This window comes from Lissotriton vulgaris, chromosome 5, assembly GCF_964263255.1.
Source record: "Lissotriton vulgaris chromosome 5, aLisVul1.2, whole genome shotgun sequence".
NCBI lineage: Eukaryota > Metazoa > Chordata > Amphibia > Caudata > Salamandridae > Lissotriton > Lissotriton vulgaris.
The window spans coordinates 1,203,567,723-1,203,589,991 of record NC_141693.1 but is presented as its reverse complement, the minus strand read 5'-3'; the positions used below and the strand labels follow the sequence as shown (position 1 = coordinate 1,203,589,991).

The 22,269-nt window shown below is 40.1% G+C and overlaps 1 protein-coding gene across 1 annotated transcript in view; it reads right to left on the bottom strand.

The window, feature by feature from the left end:
• Positions 1–22,269, bottom strand: part of LOC147712271 (uncharacterized) — a 116,676-nt gene that overhangs the window by 79,403 nt on the left and 15,004 nt on the right. The window contains exons 4-8 of the mRNA XM_086919612.1: positions 20,519–20,728; positions 16,008–16,217; positions 11,870–12,079; positions 7,731–7,940; positions 2,998–3,207 (exon numbers count right to left, since the gene is read on the bottom strand). Of these exons, the coding sequence (XP_086775738.1) occupies positions 2,998–3,207; positions 7,731–7,940; positions 11,870–12,079; positions 16,008–16,217; positions 20,519–20,728 (1,050 nt within the window). The remainder of the gene's footprint in view (positions 1–2,997; positions 3,208–7,730; positions 7,941–11,869; positions 12,080–16,007; positions 16,218–20,518; positions 20,729–22,269) is intronic.

Below are 22,269 nucleotides of genomic sequence, written 5' to 3'. Positions count from 1 at the left end.
CATGTCACTATTGGCATATTTAATTTATTTATAAGTCCCTAGTAAAGTGGACTCTATGTGCCTGGGTCCTATACATGCTACAAGTGGGCCTGCAGCACTGATTGTACCCCCACTTCAGATGCCCTTTAAAACATGTCACAGGCCAGCCATTGCAGAGTCTATGTTCGCAGTGTTAACTGCCATTTCAGCCTGGAAAGTTAACCCTCTTGCCAGGCCCAAACCTTCCTTTAAGTACAAATATGTCACCCTTAAGTTAGGCCCTAACAAGCCCCAAAGGTACGGTGCATGTTATTTAAAATGTTGGACATGTACTTTCATGTTTCACATGTCCGGGTAGTGAAAAACAGTTAAATACGTTTTCCACTACTGAAAGGGCTATCTTTCTCACAGGTTAACATTGAGATTACCTTCTTACATCTTACAAGTGTCATTTCTAATTGAGACAAGATGGATATTTCGAGTTTGGTGTCTCTAGACTCACAATTTAAAAGCACAACTTATGGTGAAGTCGGATTTTAAATTGTAAGTTTGAAAATCTCACATTTAAAAAGTTGGCATTTTCCTACTTTTACCATTCTGTGCCTCTACCTGTTTCTGAATACACATCTGGGGTGGGTGACAGATGGCTTTGTGCATTTCCACTAGACAGTCACAAACACAGGGACCTGAGGTGTGCCATTCACATGCTGATGGCCCAGCACCAGGCTATTGGGTCTTCATGGGCTGGGTAGGAGGGAGGAGCTTACTCTTGCACTTGAATAGAGATGTGTTTGTCCCCACACAAAATGCAGCATACCCCACTGTAGTGCGTCTGCAGCCAGGGCAAAAAGGGTGGGGGCCTTGTGTGCTTCAAAGGCCTTTCTTTGAAGTCTGCCTCCAGTTTGAAGCCACAACCAGTTATAAGTACTGGACCCCTAAGACTCCCAACTCAGTACACCCTGGTCCCCAGGAGACACTGCCAGGAAGAAAGACCAATGTGCTACTGAAAGGACTGACACCCTACTAGATTTGCAGGACTCCTGCTCCGCTGTGCCTGCCCGACTCATACTCCGGAGATTGACAACAATACAAGACAGAAATGCGTGACTCGAAACCAATGTATCGATTACAATTTCTCGATTGATGACAACGCATTGCCTCCTCTGCTCCATGCAGCTGCTCTTCAATGTTGATGCTTTTTCTCCATAAAGTTACAGTTTCAGCGGGGCCTGCATGACTTCTGAATTGGAACTGCGTCCCATCATCGTCAGCTTGACTTTTAGATTTGACTCTGCCCAGCAGGTGTTTTACTGTTTTACTATATTAAGTGTTATACAAAAACTTTACACATTGCCTCTTAAATTAAGCTTGCCTGCTCTGTTGCAAGCGAACAGAGGTTGCACACAGGTTTTTTTAGGGTGTGTATCTGACTTACCCTGACTAGATCGGTGGTCCCTACTTGGACAGGATGCATACCTCTGCCAACTAGAGACCCCGATTTTACAAGAATCAAACAGGAAATGCTTTCATCACCTGTAATGACAGGTGCCATCTTGGGTTTGAAATAGTGTGTGAACATATGTGACTCTATAGATGCGCCTCGCCATCTTGGAATCAGAGGCCAAGTGACCATGATTCCTCAATCTTCAATTAAGTTCTGTTTGCCCCAGCCTTTAACACTTTGAATGCTACAGCAATTCATCCCGGATGCTGACCTCCCTTGAATCCCATTGTTCATGACGAGCTCAGCTCGTCATGAGCACACGAGCAGTGTACTGTATGACGAGCTCAGCTCATCATGAGCATGGAAGTGGTTAAGTTCCATGTTGTCCTCTTCTTACTAGATTCAGTCAACCTCTTTCCACAGGCTCTTAGAGTTGTGCAGACCCTATCTGCCTGAAGGTCCTGACACAGAGTTGAAGAGTAATCACATTAATGAAGGTTGAAATAAGCAGATAACAGATAGCTGTCAGAAGGTGGATGCCTACCACCAAGAGGACAGCACAGCAATATCTGATTTCAGAATGGTGGGATGCATGGCTTGTTTCATCCCATTAAAAATAAAAGAGTAACAGTATTTAAATATTGGTGGTGATATTACATTTGAACAAAAACACTTTGTCATACAATTTGCAGTTTTTAGAGACTCAATATTTTAATTAAAACTGCCTTGGGTTTTTAAGTCTGGGCTCTCACAAACCCCTTTTAAACACAAAACACTTAGACCAAATCATAGCAAATAAAAAAAAACCTTTCCTTTAAATAGAAGGTTTCTTGCTTCTGTTCTACCTGAATTTCTTTCAACAACTTTCTGTTATTATAACTCTAATATTGTCCATTCATGTAAAAAACATAAATACATGAGCGTATATGAGTTATGTTGATAGAAACATACTAAAATCCATCTACACAATTACAATAACTGTGTTATTTGAACACCTTCAAAGAAAAACTTTTAGGTTAGTAGTTAAAACACTGTTCACAGAATAATTTATCAAAATGTATCTGGGATATAATTGTAGACATTGTATAAATAGCAATTACCAACTTTTTAAAATCTGTAATTAGCAGAAATATAGCATGCAAAATAGACGAAAAATGTGTCCAATAATGAATGACTGAACTATAGATAATTTATGAAGTTGAACTGTAAAACATGTATCGTGAGCAGTTTTTTTAACAATAAGTGTTTGAAGAAAAATGAATGGTATGTATCATCAAGCCTCCACCTCTTCCAGCCTATAGTGTATAGCTTCTAATTCAATTTTGGTACATTCAATTGCCACTTTTTGATTCTCCTCTTCCAGTCAATCATTGGTCCATCTACATCTGCTTCATCTTACACATAACAAGATTGTCACTCATCTAATTTCAAGTAATTCACTTTACCTCACTGCGGGGTCCGTTCCTACAAATATCTAATTGTGCAACCCACTGCCAGGACATTGCTTTACAACATAATCAACTATACAAAAGTCCCATAACCATGGCATGTGATCTGTAATAATTTGAAATTACCTTCTGGTGTGGTGCTTGTTATCTTTTCGATTGTTGGTACTGTTGTTGCTGTTGTAGGTGTTAATAATGTAGTTGTTATTGTAGTGGGTGTTGTTGGGGTTGTTAATGTTGGGGGTGATATTGTTGATGCTGTTACTGTTGTTGTTGCTTTTAACTCTGTTGATACAGTTGACAAGGATATTGTTGTAGGAGACTTCGTTGTTCCTGATTCTGTTGGAAAGCAAACACAAATCTTTGTTCCTATAATTACATTGCAATATTAGGGAGTAAGTAAAAAAGTAATTAATAATTTCCTTAAATGTGCAAATACAAAGTGGGTTAGCGCTATAGTGGAGACCTTGAAAGGGATCAGTCAGAAACTCTAGCGTCGCTGTTCTGCCAAGGACTTTGGAGGGAGCTCGAGCATCGATTTGTGACAAGGAGCTTGAGAAAAAGAATTTCTTAACTCATTTCCGGAAGCCTTGGTAACTTCCCTGCCCTCTTTAGGCCAAAAAACAAGAAAGGGTTTGGGCTTCAATCACTAAGGCTGAGCCATAATTCAACAATAAACAACTGAATGCCAATACTGGTATGCAATTCACCTCTTAACGGCAACACATTGAAATAAAACAATATAGCCACAAAACCTCTATTTTCATAATTATCAGAATTTATTCATAAACAGCATCAGATGTATGAATTCCATGGACACAATTAAAACGCATTAAAAACTTTTTTTCTCTCACCACACCACAATAAATCTCCTTTTAGAACATTCATCAAACCACTGTCACATCACTTTCACACTCATTTCATCCAACCTCTTCTAGCATACTTTCACAAACATCCACAACTCCCACTCCCCACACATTACAGCATCCCTACATCCTGCCCACTTTACACAAACTCAAAACAATATTCAATCAAAAAATATACAATATACAAATAAACTGTGGGCCAAACAAATGAGTTTAAAGAACTCCCATAGATTTTTCAATACTTTTCATATTATATACACTCAATTGGCCACAAGAAGGTCGACGCATTTCGAACTACTCAAATCTGGGGTTCACCTCAGGGTCAGAAAGCACAATCACATTGCTAGATCAGCCGATTAATACAACGTTTGGTTTGATTTGAATGTTAGATCGGCTGATCTAGCAATTTGATTGAACTTTCTGGTCCTGAGGAGAACCCAGGATTTGGGGGGTTCAAAAAGCGTCAACATTCGTTTGGCGAATTGTGTGTACATAATATGAAAAGAATTGAAAAATCTATGGGAGTTCTTTAAACTTATTTATTTGTCCTACTGTTTAATAGCATATTTTTTCATTGGATATTGTTTTGACATTGTGTAAAGTGGGCAGGGTGTAGGGCTGCTGGAATGTGTGGGTAGTGGGAGTAGTGAATGTTTGTGAAAGTATGCTAGAAAAGGTTGCATGAAATGAGTGGGAAAAGGATGTGAAGCTGGGTTGATGAATGCTCTGAAAGGAGATTTATTGTGGTGTGGTGTGGTGAGCGAAAAAAACTTTTTAATGCGATTTAATTATGTCCATGGAATTCATACATGTGATGATGTTTATGAATGAATTCTGATTAATATGAAAACAGAGGTTTTGTGGCTACATTGTTTAATTTTAATGTGTTGCAGTTGAGAGGTGAATTGCATATCAATATTGGCATTCTCTTAAGGCTAAAGGCAAGGAGTTCAAAAGTTTGCTGCCAAGATGGTAGAGACTCCTGTCTCCCCATCTGACTTTCTTTATCCTAGGAACTTTGAGCAGGTGGGCTGAGGATGAGCGTAAGGCTTGCTGAGAACAGCACCGAAGTGAGTTTGCTCTGTGGTAGTTCGCTCCCTTTCCGCACAAGACATTATGAAGGAGGCACAGGGCTTCAAATGTTATACTATGGCATGTCCCTATTGGCATATTTAATTTATTTAGAAGTCCCTAGTAAAGTGGACTCTATGTGCCCGGAGCCTGTACATGCTACAAGTGGGCCTGCAGCACTGATTGTACCCCCCACTTCAGTCGCCCTTTAAAACATGTCACAGGCCTGCCATTGCAGAGTCTATGTCCGCAGTTTTAACTGCCATTTCAGCCTGGCAAGTTAACCCCCTTGCCAGGCCCAAACCTTCCTTTTAGTACAAATATGTCACCCTAAAGTTAGGCCCTAACAATCCTCAAGGGTAGGGTGCAGGTTATTTAAATTTTGGATATGTACTTTCCCGTTTTACATGTCCAGGTAGTGAAGAACAGTTAAATACGTTTTTCACTACTGAAAGGGCTATCTTTCTCACAGGTTAACATTGGGATTACCTTATTACATCTTACAAGTGTAATTTACAATTGGGACAAGAAGGATATTTCGAGTTTGGTGTCTCTAAATTCACAATTTAAAATCACAACTTATGGTGAAGTTGTATTTTAAATTGTAAGTTCGAAAATGCCACTTTTAGAAAGTTGGCATTTTCCTACTTTAACCATTCTGTGCCTCTACCTGTTTCTGAATGCACCTCTGGGGTGGGTGACAGATGGCTTTGTGCATTTCCTCTAGACAGTCACAAACACAGGGACCTGAGGTGTGCCATCCACATGCTGATGGCCCAGCACCAGGCTATTGGGTCTTCATGGGCTGGGTAAAAGGGAGGAACTTACTTTTGCACTTGAATAGGGATGTGCTTGTCCCCACACAAAATGCAGCATATCCCACTGTAGTTCGTCTGAAGTCAGGGCAAAAAGGGCAGAGGCCTTGTGTGCTTCGAAGGCCTTTCTTTGAAGTCTGCCTCCAGTTTGAAGGCACAAGTACTGGACCCCTAAGGCTCCCAACTAAGTACACCCTGGTCCCCAGAAGTCACTGCCAGGGAGAAAGACTGATGTGCTGCTGACAGGCTGACACCCTACTAGATTTGCTGGACTCCTGCTCCACTGTGCCTGCTGGACTCATACCCTGGAGATGGGCAACAATACAGGACAGAAATGTGTGACTCGAAACCAATGCATCGACTACAAATCTTTGATCGATGACAACGCATTGCCTCCTCTGCTCCATGCGGCTGCTCTTCACTGTTGATGCATTTTCTCCGTAAAGGTACTGTTTGAGCGGGGCCTGCATGGCTTCGAATTGGACCTGCGTCCCATCATGGTCAGCTTGACTTTAAGATTTGACTCTGCCCAGCAGGTGTTTTACTGTTTTACTATATTAAGAAATGTCCAAATCTTTACACATTGCCTCTTAAATTAAGCTTGCCTGCCCTGTGTCAAGCGCACAGAGGTTGCACACAGGTTTATTTAGGGTGTGTATCTGACTTACCCTGACTAGAGCCGTGGTTCCTACTTGGACAGATGCATACCTCTGCCAACTAGAGACCCCCATTTCTACAAGACTCAAATAGGAAATGCTACCATCACCTGTAGTGAGAAGTGCCATCTTGGATTTGTAATAGTGTGTGAACATCTGTGACTCTATAGATGTGCTCCTCCATCTTGGAATCAGAGGCCAAGTGACCATGATTTCTCGATCTCCAATTAAGTTCTGTTTGCCCCAGCCTTTAAGTTCCATGTTGCCCTCCTCTTACTGGAATCTGTCAACCTCTTTCCACAGGCTCTTAGAGTTGTGCAGACCCTATCTGCCTGAAGGTCCTGACACAGAGTTGAAGAGTAACCACATTAATGAAGGTTGAAATAAGCAGATATCAGATAGCTGGCAGAAGGTGGATGCATACCACCAAGAGAACAGCACAGCAATATCTGATTTCAGAATGGTTGGATGCATGGCTTGTTTCATCCAATTAAAAATAAAAGAGTAACAGTATTTAAATATTGATGGTGATATTACATTTGAAGACAAAAACTTTATCATGCAATTTGCAGTTTTTAGAGGCTCACTATATTAATTAAAACTGCCTTGGATTCTTAAGTCTGGGCTCTCACACACCCCTTTTAAACACAAAACACTTAGAACAAATCATAGGAAATAAAAAAAAAACGTTCCTTTTGAAAGAAGGTTTCATGCTTCTGTTCTACCTTACTTTCTTTCATCAACAGTCTGTTATTATAACTCTAATATTGTCCATTCATGTAAAAAACATAAATACATGAGCGTATATGAGTTATGTTGGAAGAAACATGCTAAAATCCATCTACACAATTACAATAAATGCATTATTTGAACACCTTCAAAGGAAAACTATTAGGTTAGTAGTTAAAACACTGTACACAGATAATTTATCAGAATGTATCTGGGATATCCTTGTAGACATTGTATAAAAAGCAAACACCAACGTTTTACAATCTGTAATTAGCAGAAATATAGCATGCAAAATAGACGAAAAATGTGTCCAGTAATGAATGACAGAACTATAGATAATTTATGAAGTTGAACAGTAAAACATTTATCGTGAGCAGATTTTTGGAGAAATAGGGTTTGCAGAAAAATGAATGATATGTATCATCAAGCTTCCTCCTCTTCCAGCCTATAGTGTATAGCTTTTAATTTTATTTTGGTATATTCAAATGCCACTTTTTGATTCTCCTCTTCCAGTCAATCATAGGCCCATCTACATCTGCTTCATCTTACACATAACAAGTTTGTCGCTCATCTAATTTCAAGTAATTCACTTTACCTCAATGCGGGGTACATTCCTACAAATAACCTAATTGTGCATCCCACTGCCTGGACATTGCTTTACAACATGATCAACTATACAAAAGTACCATGACCATGGCATGTGATCTGTAAGAATTTCAAGTTACCTTCTGGTGTGGTGCTTGTTATCTTTTCGGTTGTCGGTGATGTTGTTGCTGTTGTAGGTGTTATTAATGTAGTTGTTATTGTAGTGGGTGTTATTGGGGTTGTTAATGTTGTGGGTGATATTGTCGATGCTGTTACTGTTGTTGTTGCTTTTAACTCTGTTGATACTGTTGACAATGATGTTGTTGTAGGAGACTTCGTTGTTCCTGATTCTGTTGGAAAGCAAACACAAATCTTTGTTCATATAATTACATTGAAACATTAGTGAGTAAGTAAAAAGTAATTAATAAGTTTCTTAAATATGCAAATGCAAAGTGGCTTAGTGCTAAAGTGGAGAACTCGAAAAGGATCAGTCAGAAATGTTAGCATCGCTGTTCTGCCAAGGAGGTTGGAGGGAGCTCGAGCATCGCTATTGTGACAAGGAGCTTGAGAAAAAGCGTTTCTTAACTAGTTTCCTGAAGCCTTGGTAACTTCCCTGCCCTCTTTAGGCCAAACAACAAGAAAGCGTTTGGACTTCAATCACTAAGGCTGAGACATAATTCAACAATAAACAACTGAATGCCAATACTGATATGCAATTCACCTCTCAATGGCAACACATTGAAATGAAACAACCTTCGTGTGGCCAATTGTGTGTACATAATATGAAAAGAATTGAAAAATCTATGGGAGTTCTTTAAACTTATTTGTTTGGCCTACAGTTTAATTGTATAGTTTTTTGATTGGATATTGTTTAGACATTGTGTAAAGTGGGCAGGGTGTAGGGCTGCTGGAATGTGTGGGGAGTGGGAGTAGTGAATGTTTGTGAAAGTATGCTAGAAAAGGTTCCATGAAATGAGTGTGAAAGTGATGTGAAGCTGGGTTGTTGAATGCTCTAAAAGGAGATTTATTGTGGTGTGGTGAGAGAAAATTTTTTTTTCATATGATTTAATTGGGCCCATGGAATTCATACTTGTGATGATGTTTATGATAGGATTCTGATTGAAATGAAAGCAGAGGTTTTGTGGCTACATTGTTTAATTTTAATGTGTTGCAGTTGAGAGGTGAATTGCATATCAATATTGGCATTCTCTTAAGGCTAAAGGCAAGGAATTCAAAGGTTTGCTGCCAAGATGGTAGAGACTCCTGTCTCCCCATCTGACTTTCTTTATCCTAGGAACTTTGAGCAGGTGGGCTGAGGATGAGCGTAAGGCTTGCTGAGAACAGCACCGAAGTAAGTTGGATCTGTGGTAGTTCGCTCCCTTACCGTACAGGACATTACGAATGAGGCACAGGGCTTCAAATGTTATCCTATGGCATGTCCCTATTGGCATATTTAATTTATTTAGAAGTCCCTAGTAAAGTGGACTCTATGTGCCCGGAGCCTGTACATGCTACAAGTGGGCCTGCAGCACTGATTGTACCCTCCACTTCAGTCGCCCTTTAAAACATGTCACAGGCCTGCCATTGCAGAGTCTATGTCCGCAGTTTTAACTGCCATTTCAGCCTGGCAAGTTAACCCCCTTGCCAGGCCCAAACCTTCCTTTTAGTACAAATATGTCACCCTAAAGTTAGGCCCTAACAATCCTCAAGGGTAGGGTGCAGGTTATTTAAATGTTGGACATGTACTTTCACGTTTTACTTGTCCAGGTAGTGAAAAACAGTTAAATACGTTTTTCACTACTGAAAGGGCTATATTTCTCACAGGTTAACATTGGGATTACCTTATTACATCTTACAAGTGTAATTTACAATTGTGACAAGATGGATATTTCGAGTTTGGTGTCTTTAGATTCACAATTTAAAATCACAACTTATGGTGAAGTTGTATTTTAAATTGTAAGTTCGAAAATGCCACTTTTAGAAAGTTGGCATTTTCCTACTTTAACCATTGTGTGCCTCTACCTGTTTCTGAATACACCTCTTGGGTGGGTGACAGATGGCTTTGTGAATTTCCTCTAGACAGTCACAAACACAGGGACCTGAGGTATGCCATTCACATGCTGATGGCCCAGCACCAGGCTATTGGGTCTTCATGGGCTGGGTAAAAGGGAGGAACTTACTTTTGCACTTGAATAGGGATGTGCTTGTCCCCACACAAAATGCAGCATACCCCACTGTAGTGGGTCTGAAGTCAGGGCAAAAAGGGTGGAGGCCTTGTGTGCTTCAAAAGCCTTTCTTTCAAGTCTGCCTCCAGTTCGAAGGCACAAGTACTGGACCCCTCAGACTCCCAACTGAGTACACCCTGGTCCCAAGGAGACACTGCCAGGGAGAAAGACTGATATGCTGCTGACAGGCTGACACCCTACTAGATTTGCTGGACTCCTGCTCCACTGTGCCTGCTGGACTCATACCCTGGAGATGGGCAACAATACAGGACAGAAATGTGAGACTCGAAACCAATGCATCGACTACAAATCTTTGATCGATGACAACGCATTGTCTCCTCTGCTCCATGCAGCTGCTCTTCAATGTTGATGCTTTTTCTCCGTAAAGGTACTGTTTGAGGGGGGCCTGCATGGCTTCGAATTGGACCTGCTTCCCATCATGGTCAGATTGACTTTTAGAAATGACTCTGCCCAGCAGGTGTTTTACTGTTTTACTCTATTAAGAGTTGTCCAAATCTTTACACATTGTCTCTTAAATTAAGCTTGCCTGCTCTGTTGCAAGCGAACAGAGGTTGCACACAGGTTTATTTAGGGTGTGTATCTGACTTATCCTGACTAGAGCCGTGGTTCCTACTTGGACAGATGCATACCTCCGCCAACTAGAGACCCCCATTTCTACAAGACTCGAATAGGAAATGCTATCATCACCTGTAGTGAGAAGTGCCATCTTGGATTTGTAATAGTGTGTGAACATCTGTGATTCTATAGATGTGCTCCGCCATCTTGGAATCAGAGGCCAAGTGACCATGATTTCTCTATCTCCAATTAAGTTCTGTTTGTCCCAGCCTTTAAGTTCCATATTGTCCTCCTCTTACTGGAATCTGTCAACCTCTTTCCACAGGCTCTTAGAGTTGTGCAGACCCTATCTGTCTGAAGGTCCTGACACAGAGTTGAAGAGTAACCACATTAATGAAGGTTGAAATAAGCAGATATCAGATACCTGGCAGAAGGTGTATGCATACCACCAAGAGAACAGCACAGCAATATTTGATTTCAGAATGGTTGGATGCATGGCTTGTTTCATCCAATTAAAAATAAAAGAGTAACAGTATTTAAATATTGATGGTAATATTACATTTGAAGACAAAAACCTTATCATGCAATTTGCAGTTTATAGAGGCTCACTATATTAATTAAAACTGACTTGGATTCTTAAGTCTTGGGCTCTCACACACCCCTTTTAAACACAAAACACTTAGAACAAATCATAGGAAATAAAAAAAAAACTTTCCTTTTGATAGAAGGTTTCATGCTTCTGTTCTACCTTACTTTCTTTCATCAACAGTCTGTTATTATAACTCTAATATTGTCCATTCATATAAAAAACATAAATACATGAGCGTATATGAGTTATGTTGGAAGAAACATGCTAAAATCCATCTACACAATTACAATAAATGCATTATTTGAACACCTTCAAAGGAAAACTATTAGGTTAGTAGTTAAAACACTGTTCACAGATAATTTATCAGAATGTATCTGGGATATCCTTGTAGACATTGTATAAAAAGCAAACACCAACGTTTTACAATCTGTAATTAGCAGAAATATAGCATGCAAAATAGACGAAAAAATGTGTCCAGTAATGGATGACAGAACTATAGATAATTTATGAAGTTGAACAGTAAAACATTTATTGTGAGCAGATTTTTGGAGAAATAGGGTTTGCAGAAAAATGAATGATATGTATCATCAAGCTTCCTCCTCTTCCAGCCTATAGTGTATAGCTTTTAATTCTATTTTGGTACATTCAAATGCCACTTTTTGATTCTCCTCTTCCAGTCAATCATAGGTCCATCTACATCTGCTTCATCTTACACATAACAAGTTTGTCACTCATCTAATTTCAAGTAATTCACTTTACCTCACTGCGGGGTACATTCCTACAAATAACCTAATTGTGCATCCCACTGCCTGGACATTGCTTTACAACATAATCAACTATACAAAAGTACCATGAGCATGGCATGTGATCTGTAAGAATTTGAAGTTACCTTCTGGTGTGGTGCTTGTTATCTTTTCGGTTGTCGGTAATGTTGTTGCTGTCGTAGGTGTTATTAATGTAGTTGTTATTGTAGTGGGTGTTGTTGGGGTTGTTAATGTTGTGGGTGATATTGTCGATGCTGTTACTGTTGTTGTTGCTTTTAACTCTGTTGATACTGTTGACAATGATGTTGTTGTAGGAGACTTCGTTGTTCCTGATTCTGTTGGAAAGCAAACACAAATCTTTGTTCATATAATTACATTGAAACATTAGTGAGTAAGTAAAAAGTAATTAATAATTTTCTTAAACGTGCAAATGCAAAGTGGCTTAGTGCTAAAGTGGAGAATTCGAAAAGGATCACTCAGAAATTTTAGCGTCGCTGTTCTGCCAAGGAGGTTGGAGGGAGCTCGAGCATCGCTATTGTGACAAGGAGCTTGAGAAAAAGCATTTCTTAACTAGTTTCCTGAAGCCTTGGTAACTTCCCTGCCCTCTTTAGGCCAAACAACAAGAAAGCATTTGGACTTCAATCACTAAGGCTGAGACATAATTCAACAATAAACAACTGAATGCCAATACTGATATGCAATTCACCTCTCAATGGCAACACATTGAAATGAAACAACCTTCATGTGGCCAATTGTGTGTACATAATATGAAAAGAATTGAAAAATCTATGGGAGTTCTTTAAACTTATTTGTTTGGCCTACAGTTTAATTGTATATTTTTTGATTGGATATTGTTTTGACATTGTGTAAAGTTGGCAGGGTGTAGGGCTGCTGAAATGTGTGGTGAGTGGGAGTAGTGAATGTTTGTGAAAGTATGCTAGAAAAGGTTCCATGAAATGAGTGTGAAAGTGATGTGAAGCTGGGTTGTTGAATGCTCTAAAAGGAGATTTATTGTGGTGTGGTGAGAAAAAAAAACTTTTTCATGTGATTTAATTGTGCCCATGGAATTCATACTTGTGATGATGTTTATGATAGGATTCTGATTGAAATGAAAGCAGAGGTTTTGTCGCTACATTGTTTAATTTTAATGTGTTGCAGTTGAGAGGTGAATTGCATATCAATATTGGCATTCTCTTAAGGCTAAAGGCAAGGAATTCAAAGGTTTGCTGCCAAGATGGTAGAGACTCCTGTCTTCCCATCTGACTTTCTTTATCCTAGGAACTTTGAGCAGGTGGGCTGAGGATGAGCGTAAGGCTTGCTAAGAACAGCCCCGAAGTAAGTTGGATCTGTGGTAGTTCGCTCCCTTACCGTACAGGACATTACGAATGAGGCACAGGCCTTCAAATGTTATCCTATGGCATGTCCCTATTGGCATATTTAATTTATTTAGAAGTCCCTAGTAAAGTGGACTCTATGTGCCCGGAGCCTGTACATGCTACAAGTGGACCTGCAGCACTGATTGTACCCTCCACTTCAGTCGCCCTTTAAAACATGTCACAGGCCTGCCATTGCAGAGTCTATGTCCGCAGTTTTAACTGCCATTTCAGTCTGGCAAGTTAACCCCCTTGCCAGGCCCAAACCTTCCTTTTAGTACAAATATGTCACCCTAAAGTTAGGCCCTAACAATCCTCAAGGGTAGGGTGCAGGTTATTTAAATGTTGGACATGTACTTTCACGTTTTACATGTCCAGGAAGTGAAAAACAGTTAAATACGTTTTTCACTACTGAAAGGGCTATCTTTCTCACAGGTTAACATTGGGATTACCTTATTACATCTTACAAGTGTAATTTACAATTGTGACAAGATGGATATTTCGAGTTTGGTGTCTTTAGATTCACAATTTAAAATCACAACTTATGGTGAAGTTGTATTTTAAATTGTAAGTTCGAAAATGCCACTTTTAGAAAGTTGGCATGTTCCTACTTTAACCATTGTGTGCCTCTACCTGTTTCTGAATACACCTCTTGGGTGGGTGACAGATGGCTTTGTGCATTTCCTCTAGACAGTCACAAACACAGGGACCTGAGGTGTGCCATTCACATGCTGATGGCCCAGCACCAGGCTATTGGGTCTTCATGGGCTGGGTAAAAGGGAGGAACTTACTTTTGCACTTGAATAGGGATGTGCTTGTCCCCACACAAAATGCAGCATACCCCACTGTAGTGCGTCTGAAGTCAGGGCAAAAAGGGTGGAGGCCTTGTGTGCTTCAAAGGCCTTTCTTTCAAGTCTGCCTCCAGTTCGAAGGCACAAGTACTGGACCCCTCAGACTCCCAACTCAGTACACCCTGGTCCCAAGGAGACACTACCAGGGAGAAAGACTGATGTGCTGCTGACAGGCTGACACCCTACTAGATTTGCTGGACTCCTGCTCCACTGTGCCTGCTGGACTCATACCCTGGAGATGGGCAACAATACAGGACAGAAATGTGAGACTCGAAACCAATGCATCGACTACAAATCTTTGATCGATGACAACGCATTGTCTCCTCTGCTCCATGCAGCTGCTCTTCAATGTTGATGCTTTTTCTCCGTAAAGGTACTGTTTGAGCGGGGCCTGCATGGTTTCGAATTGGACCTGCGTCCCATCATGGTCAGCTTGACTTTTAGAATTGACTCTGCCCAGCAGGTGTTTTACTGTTTTACTCTATTAAGAGTTGTCCAAATCTTTCCACATTGTCTCTTAAATTAAGCTTGCCTGCTCTGTTGCAAGCGAACAGAGGTTGCACACAGGTTTATTTAGGGTGTGTATCTGACTTATCCTGACTAGAGCCGTGGTTCCTACTTGGACAGATGCATACCTCCGCCAACTAGAGACCCCCATTTCTACAAGACTCGAATAGGAAATGCTATCATCACCTGTAGTGAGAAGTGCCATCTTGGATTTGTAATAGTGTGTGAACATCTGTGATTCTATAGATGTGCTCCGCCATCTTGGAATCAGAGGCCAAGTGACCATGATTTCTCTATCTCCAATTAAGTTCTGTTTGTCCCAGCCTTTAAGTTCCATATTGTCCTCCTCTTACTGGAATCTGTCAACCTCTTTCCACAGGCTCTTAGAGTTGTGCAGACCCTATCTGTCTGAAGGTCCTGACACAGAGTTGAAGAGTAACCACATTAATGAAGGTTGAAATAAGCAGATATCAGATACCTGGCAGAAGGTGTATGCATACCACCAAGAGAACAGCACAGCAATATTTGATTTCAGAATGGTTGGATGCATGGCTTGTTTCATCCAATTAAAAATAAAAGAGTAACAGTATTTAAATATTGATGGTAATATTACATTTGAAGACAAAAACCTTATCATGCAATTTGCAGTTTATAGAGGCTCACTATATTAATTAAAACTGACTTGGATTCTTAAGTCTTGGGCTCTCACACACCCCTTTTAAACACAAAACACTTAGAACAAATCATAGGAAATAAAAAAAAAACTTTCCTTTTGATAGAAGGTTTCATGCTTCTGTTCTACCTTACTTTCTTTCATCAACAGTCTGTTATTATAACTCTAATATTGTCCATTCATATAAAAAACATAAATACATGAGCGTATATGAGTTATGTTGGAAGAAACATGCTAAAATCCATCTACACAATTACAATAAATGCATTATTTGAACACCTTCAAAGGAAAACTATTAGGTTAGTAGTTAAAACACTGTTCACAGATAATTTATCAGAATGTATCTGGGATATCCTTGTAGACATTGTATAAAAAGCAAACACCAACGTTTTACAATCTGTAATTAGCAGAAATATAGCATGCAAAATAGACGAAAAAATGTGTCCAGTAATGGATGACAGAACTATAGATAATTTATGAAGTTGAACAGTAAAACATTTATTGTGAGCAGATTTTTGGAGAAATAGGGTTTGCAGAAAAATGAATGATATGTATCATCAAGCTTCCTCCTCTTCCAGCCTATAGTGTATAGCTTTTAATTCTATTTTGGTACATTCAAATGCCACTTTTTGATTCTCCTCTTCCAGTCAATCATAGGTCCATCTACATCTGCTTCATCTTACACATAACAAGTTTGTCACTCATCTAATTTCAAGTAATTCACTTTACCTCACTGCGGGGTACATTCCTACAAATAACCTAATTGTGCATCCCACTGCCTGGACATTGCTTTACAACATAATCAACTATACAAAAGTACCATGAGCATGGCATGTGATCTGTAAGAATTTGAAGTTACCTTCTGGTGTGGTGCTTGTTATCTTTTCGGTTGTCGGTAATGTTGTTGCTGTCGTAGGTGTTATTAATGTAGTTGTTATTGTAGTGGGTGTTGTTGGGGTTGTTAATGTTGTGGGTGATATTGTCGATGCTGTTACTGTTGTTGTTGCTTTTAACTCTGTTGATACTGTTGACAATGATGTTGTTGTAGGAGACTTCGTTGTTCCTGATTCTGTTGGAAAGCAAACACAAATCTTTGTTCATATAATTACATTGAAACATTAGTGAGTAAGTAAAAAGTAATTAATAATTTTCTTAAACGTGCAAATGCAAAGTGGCTTAGTGCTAAAGTGGAGAATTCGAAAAGGATCACTCAGAAATTTTAGCGTCGCTGTTCTGCCAAGGAGGTTGGAGGGAGCTCGAGCATCGCTATTGTGACAAGGAGCTTGAGAAAAAGCATTTCTTAACTAGTTTCCTGAAGCCTTGGTAACTTCCCTGCCCTCTTTAGGCCAAACAACAAGAAAGCATTTGGACTTTAATCACTAAGGCTGAGACATAATTCAACAATAAACAACTGAATGCCAATACTGATATGCAATTCACCTCTCAATGGCAACACATTGAAATGAAACAACCTTCATGTGGCCAATTGTGTGTACATAATATGAAAAGAATTGAAAAATCTATGGGAGTTCTTTAAACTTATTTGTTTGGCCTACAGTTTAATTGTATATTTTTTGATTGGATATTGTTTTGACATTGTGTAAAGTTGGCAGGGTGTAGGGCTGCTGAAATGTGTGGTGAGTGGGAGTAGTGAATGTTTGTGAAAGTATGCTAGAAAAGGTTCCATGAAATGAGTGTGAAAGTGATGTGAAGCTGGGTTGTTGAATGCTCTAAAAGGAGATTTATTGTGGTGTGGTGAGAGAAAAAAACTTTTTCATGTGATTTAATTGTGCCCATGGAATTCATACTTGTGATGATGTTTATGATAGGATTCTGATTGAAATGAAAGCAGAGGTTTTGTGGCTACATTGTTTAATTTTAATGTGTTGCAGTTGAGAGGTGAATTGCATATCAATATTGGCATTCTCTTAAGGCTAAAGGCAAGGAATTCAAAGGTTTGCTGCCAAGATGGTAGAGACTCCTGTCTTCCCATCTGACTTTCTTTATCCTAGGAACTTTGAGCAGGTGGGCTGAGGATGAGCGTAAGGCTTGCTAAGAACAGCACCGAAGTAAGTTGGATCTGTGGTAGTTCGCTCCCTTACCGTACAGGACATTACAAATGAGGCACAGGCCTTCAAATGTTATCCTATGGCATGTCCCTATTGGCATATTTAATTTATTTAGAAGTCCCTAGTAAAGTGGACTCTATGTGCCCGGAGCCTGTACATGCTACAAGTGGGCCTGCAGCACTGATTGTACCCTCCACTTCAGTCACCCTTTAAAACATGTCACAGGCCTGCCATTGCAGAGTCTATGTCCATAGTTTTAACTGCCATTCCAGCCTGGCAAGTTAACCCCCTTGCCAGGCCCAAACCTTCCTTTTAGTACAAATATGTCACCCTAAAGTTAGGCCCTAACAATCCTCAAGGGCAGGGTGCAGGTTATTTAAATGTTGGACATGTACTTTCACGTTTTACATGTCCAGGTAGTGAAAAACAGTTAAATACGTTTTTCACTACTGAAAGGGCTATCTTTCTCACAGGTTAACATTGGGATTACCTTATTACATCTTACAAGTGTAATTTACAATTGTGACAAGATGGAAATTTCGAGTTTGGTGTCTTTATATTCACAATTTAAAATCACAACTTATGGTGAAGTTGTATTTTAAATTGTAAGTTCCAAAATGCCACTTTTAGAAAGTTGGCATTTTCCTACTTTAACCATTGTGTTCCTCTACCTGTTTATGAATACACCTCTGGGGTGGGTGACAGATGGCTTTGTGCATTTCCTCTAGACAGTCACACACACAGGGACCTGAGGTGTGCCATTCACATGCTGATGGCCCAGCACCAGGCTATTGGGTCTTCATGGGCTGGGTAAAAGGGAGGAACTTACTTTTGCTCTTGAATAGGGATGTGCTTGTCCCCACACAAAATGCTGCATACCCCACTGTAGTGCGTCTGAAGTCAGGGCAAAAAAGGTGGAGGCCTTGTGTGCTTCAAAGGCCTTTCTTTCAAGTGTGCCTCCAGTTCGAAGGCACAAGTCCTGGACCCCTCAGACTCCCAACTCAGTACACCCTGGTCCCAAGGAGACACTGCCCGGGAGAAAGACTGATGTGCTGCTGACAGGCTGACACCCTACTAGATTTGCTGGACTCCTGCTCCACTGTGCCTGCTGGACTCATACCCTGGAGAAGGGCAACAATACAGGACAGAAATGTGTGACTCGAAACCAATGCATCGACTACAAATCTTTGATCGATGACAACGCATTGTCTCCTCTGCTCCATGCAGCTGCTCTTCAATGTTGATGCTTTTTCTCCGTAAAGGTACTGTTTGAGCGGGGCCTGCATGGCTTCGAATTGGACCTGCGTCCCATCATGGTCAGCTTGACTTTAAGATTTGACTCTGCCCAGCAGGTGTTTTACTGTTTTACTATATTAAGAGTTGTCCAAATCTTTACACATTGCCTCTTAAATTAAGGTTGCCTGCCCTGTGTCAAGCGAACAGAGGTTGCACACAGGTTTATTTAGGGTGTGTATCTGACTTACCCTGACTAGAGCCGTGGTTCCTACTTGGACAGATGCATACCTCTGCCAACTAGAGACCCCCATTTCTACAAGACTCAAATAGGAAATGCTATCATCACCTGTAGTGAGAAGTGCCATCTTGGATTTGTAATAGTGTGTGAACATCTGTGACTCTATAGATGCGCTCCGCCATCTTGGAATCAGAGGCCAAGTGACCATGATTTCCCTATCTCCAATTAAGTTCTGTTTGCCCCAGCTTAAGTTCTATGTTGTCCTTCTCTTACTGGAATCTGTCAACCTCTTTCCACAGGCTCTTAGAGTTGTGCAGACCCTATCTGTCTGAAGGTCCTGACACAGAGTTGAAGAGTAACCACATTAATGAAGGTTGAAATAAGCAGATATCAGATAGCTGGCAGAAGGTGGATGTATACCACCAAGAGAACAGCACAGCAATATCTGGTTTCAGAATGGTTGGATGCATGGCTTGTTTCATCTAATTAAAAATAAAAGAGTAACAGTATTTAAATATTGATGGTAATATTACATTTGAAGACACAAACTTTATCATGCAATTTGCAGTTTTTAGAGGCTCACTATATTAATTAAAACTGCCTTGGATTCTTAAGTCTGGGCTCTCACACACCCCTTTTAAACACAAAACACTTAGAACAAATCATAGGAAATAAAAAAAACTTTCCTTTTGATAGAAGGTTTCATGCTTCTGTTCTACCTTACTTTCTTTCATCAACAGTCTGTTATTATAACTCTACTATTGTCCATTCATGTAAAAAACATAAATACATGAGCGTATATGAGTTATGTTGGAAGAAACATGCTAAAATCCATCTACACAATTACAATAAATGCATTATTTGAACATCTTCAAAGGAAAACTATTAGGTTAGTAGTTAAAACACTGTTCACAGATAATTTATCAGAATGTATCTGGGATAACCTTGTAGACATTGTATAAAAAGCAAACACCAATGTTTTACAATCTGTAATTAGCAGAAATATAGCATGCAAAATAGACGAAAAATGTGTCCAGTAATGAATGACAGAACTATAGATAATTTATGAAGTTGAACAGTAAAACATTTATCGTGAGCAGATTTTTGGAGAAATAGGGTTTGCAGACAAATGAATGATATGTGGAGAAGTGGAGAAGTGGAGAAGTGTGGCTCAGGGGTTAGAGGCGGCAGACCTGGAGCTTGAGTTTCGGCCCTGGACCAGGGTTCAATTCCCCGCCTCGGCGGGTCTTGGGCTCAAATTCCCACGGACTCGATAATTCTCGCTCCAGTGCCTTCTCGACTCACGGGTTCACACTCTGCGACTCTGGGCAATAGCTTGCTTAATCTCCACATCGGCCCTTCGCGGCGGGATGCCTGGCTTTCGCCTTGTGGATACCCTTCCAGGGTTATCTCACAGGGGAATACCAGGACGGGTTCCCTAAGCAAGCGCGGAGATGCCCCAGGGTAAGTCCAGCGCTATATAAGTTTCATACATTTACACACATTTACACAATGATATGTATCATCAAGCTTCCTCCTCTTCCAGCCTATAGTGTATAGCTTTTAATTCTATTTTGGTACATTCAAATGCCACTTTTTGATTCTTCTCTTCCAGTCAATCATAGGTCCATCTACATCTGCTTCATCTTACACCTAACAAGTTTGTCACTCATCTAATTTCAAGTAATTCACTTTACCTCACTGCGGGGTACATTCCTACAAATAACCTAATTGTGCATCCCACTGCCTGGACATTGCTTTACAACATAATCAACTATACAAAAGTACCATGACCGTGGCATGTGATCTGTAAGAATTTGAAGTTACCTTCTGGTGTGGTGCTTGTTATCTTTTCGGTTGTCGGTAATGTTGTTGCTGTTGTAGGTGTTATTAATGTAGTTGTTATTGTAGTGGGTGTTGTTGGGGTTGTTAATGTTGTGGGTGATATTGTCGATGCTGTTACTGTTGTTGTTGATTTTAACTCTGTTGATACTGTTGACAATGATGTTGTTGTAGGAGACTTCGTTGTTCCTGATTCTGTTGGAAAGCAAACACAAATCTTTGTTCATATAATTACATTGAAACATTAGTGAGTAAGTAAAAAGTAATTAATAATTTTCTTAAACGTGCAAATGCAAAGTGTCTTAGCGCTAAAGTGGAGAACTCGAAAAGGATCAGTCAGAAAAGTTTACCGTGGCTGTTCTGCCAAGGAGGTTGGAGGGAGCTCGAGCATCGCTATTGTGACAAGGAGCTTGGGAAAAAGCGTTTCTTAACTAGTTTCCTGAAGCCTTGGTAACTTCCTTGCCCTCTTTAGGCCAAACAACAAGAAAGCGTTTGGACTTCAATCACTAAGGCTGAAACATAATTCAACAATAAACAACTGAATGCCAATACTGATATGCAATTCACCTCTCAATGGCAACACATTGAAATGAAACAACCTTCGTGTGGCCAATTGTGTGTACATAATATGAAAAGAATTGAAAAATCTATGGGAGTTCTTTAAACTTATTTGTTTGGCCTACCGTTTAATTGTATAGTTTTTTGATTGGATATTGTTTTGACATTGTGTAAAGTGGGCAGGGTGTAGGGCTGCTAGAATGTGTGGGGAGTGGGAGTAGTGAATGTTTGTGAAAGTATGCTAGAAAAGGTTCCATGAAATGAGTGTGAAAGTGATGTGAAGCTGGGTTGTTGAATGCTCTAAAAGGAGATTTATTGTGGTGTGGTGAGAGAAAAAAACTTTTTCATAAGATTTAATTGTGCCCATGGAATTCATACTTGTGATGATGTTTATGATAGGATTCTAATTGAAATGAAAGCAGACGTTTTGTGGCTACATTGTTTAATTTTAATGTGTTGCAGTTGAGAGGTGAATTGCATATCAATATTGGCATTCTCTTAAGGCTAAAGGCAAGGAGTTCAAAGGTTTGCTGCCAAGATGGTAGAGACTCCTGTCTCCCCATCTGACTTTCTTTATCCTAGGAACTTTGAGCAGGTGGGCTGAGGATGAGCGTAAGGCTTGCTGAGAACAGCACCAAAGTAAGTTGGATCTGTGGTAGTTCGCTCCCTTACCGTACAGGACATTACGAATGAGGCACAGGGCTTCAAATGTTATCCTATGGCATGTCCCTATTGGCATAATTAATTTATTTAGAAGACCCTAGTAAAGTGGACTCTATGTGCCCGGAGCCTGTACATGCTACAAGTGGGCCTGCAGCACTGATTGTACCCTCCACTTCAGTCGCCCTTTAAAACATGTCACAGGCCTGCCATTGCAGAGTCTATGTCCGCAGTTTTAACTGCCATTTCAGCCTGGCAAGTTAACCCCCTTGCCAGGGCCAAACCTTCTTTTTAGTACAAATATGTCACCCTAAAGTTAGGCCCTAACAATTCTCAAGGGTAGGGTGTAGGTTATTTAAATGTTGGACATGTACTTTCACGTTTTACATGTCCAGGTAGTGAAAAACAGTTAAATACGTTTTTCACTACTGAAAGGGCTATCTTTCTCACAGGTTAACATTGGGATTACCTTATTACATCTGACAAGTGTAATTTACAATTGGGACAAGATGGATATT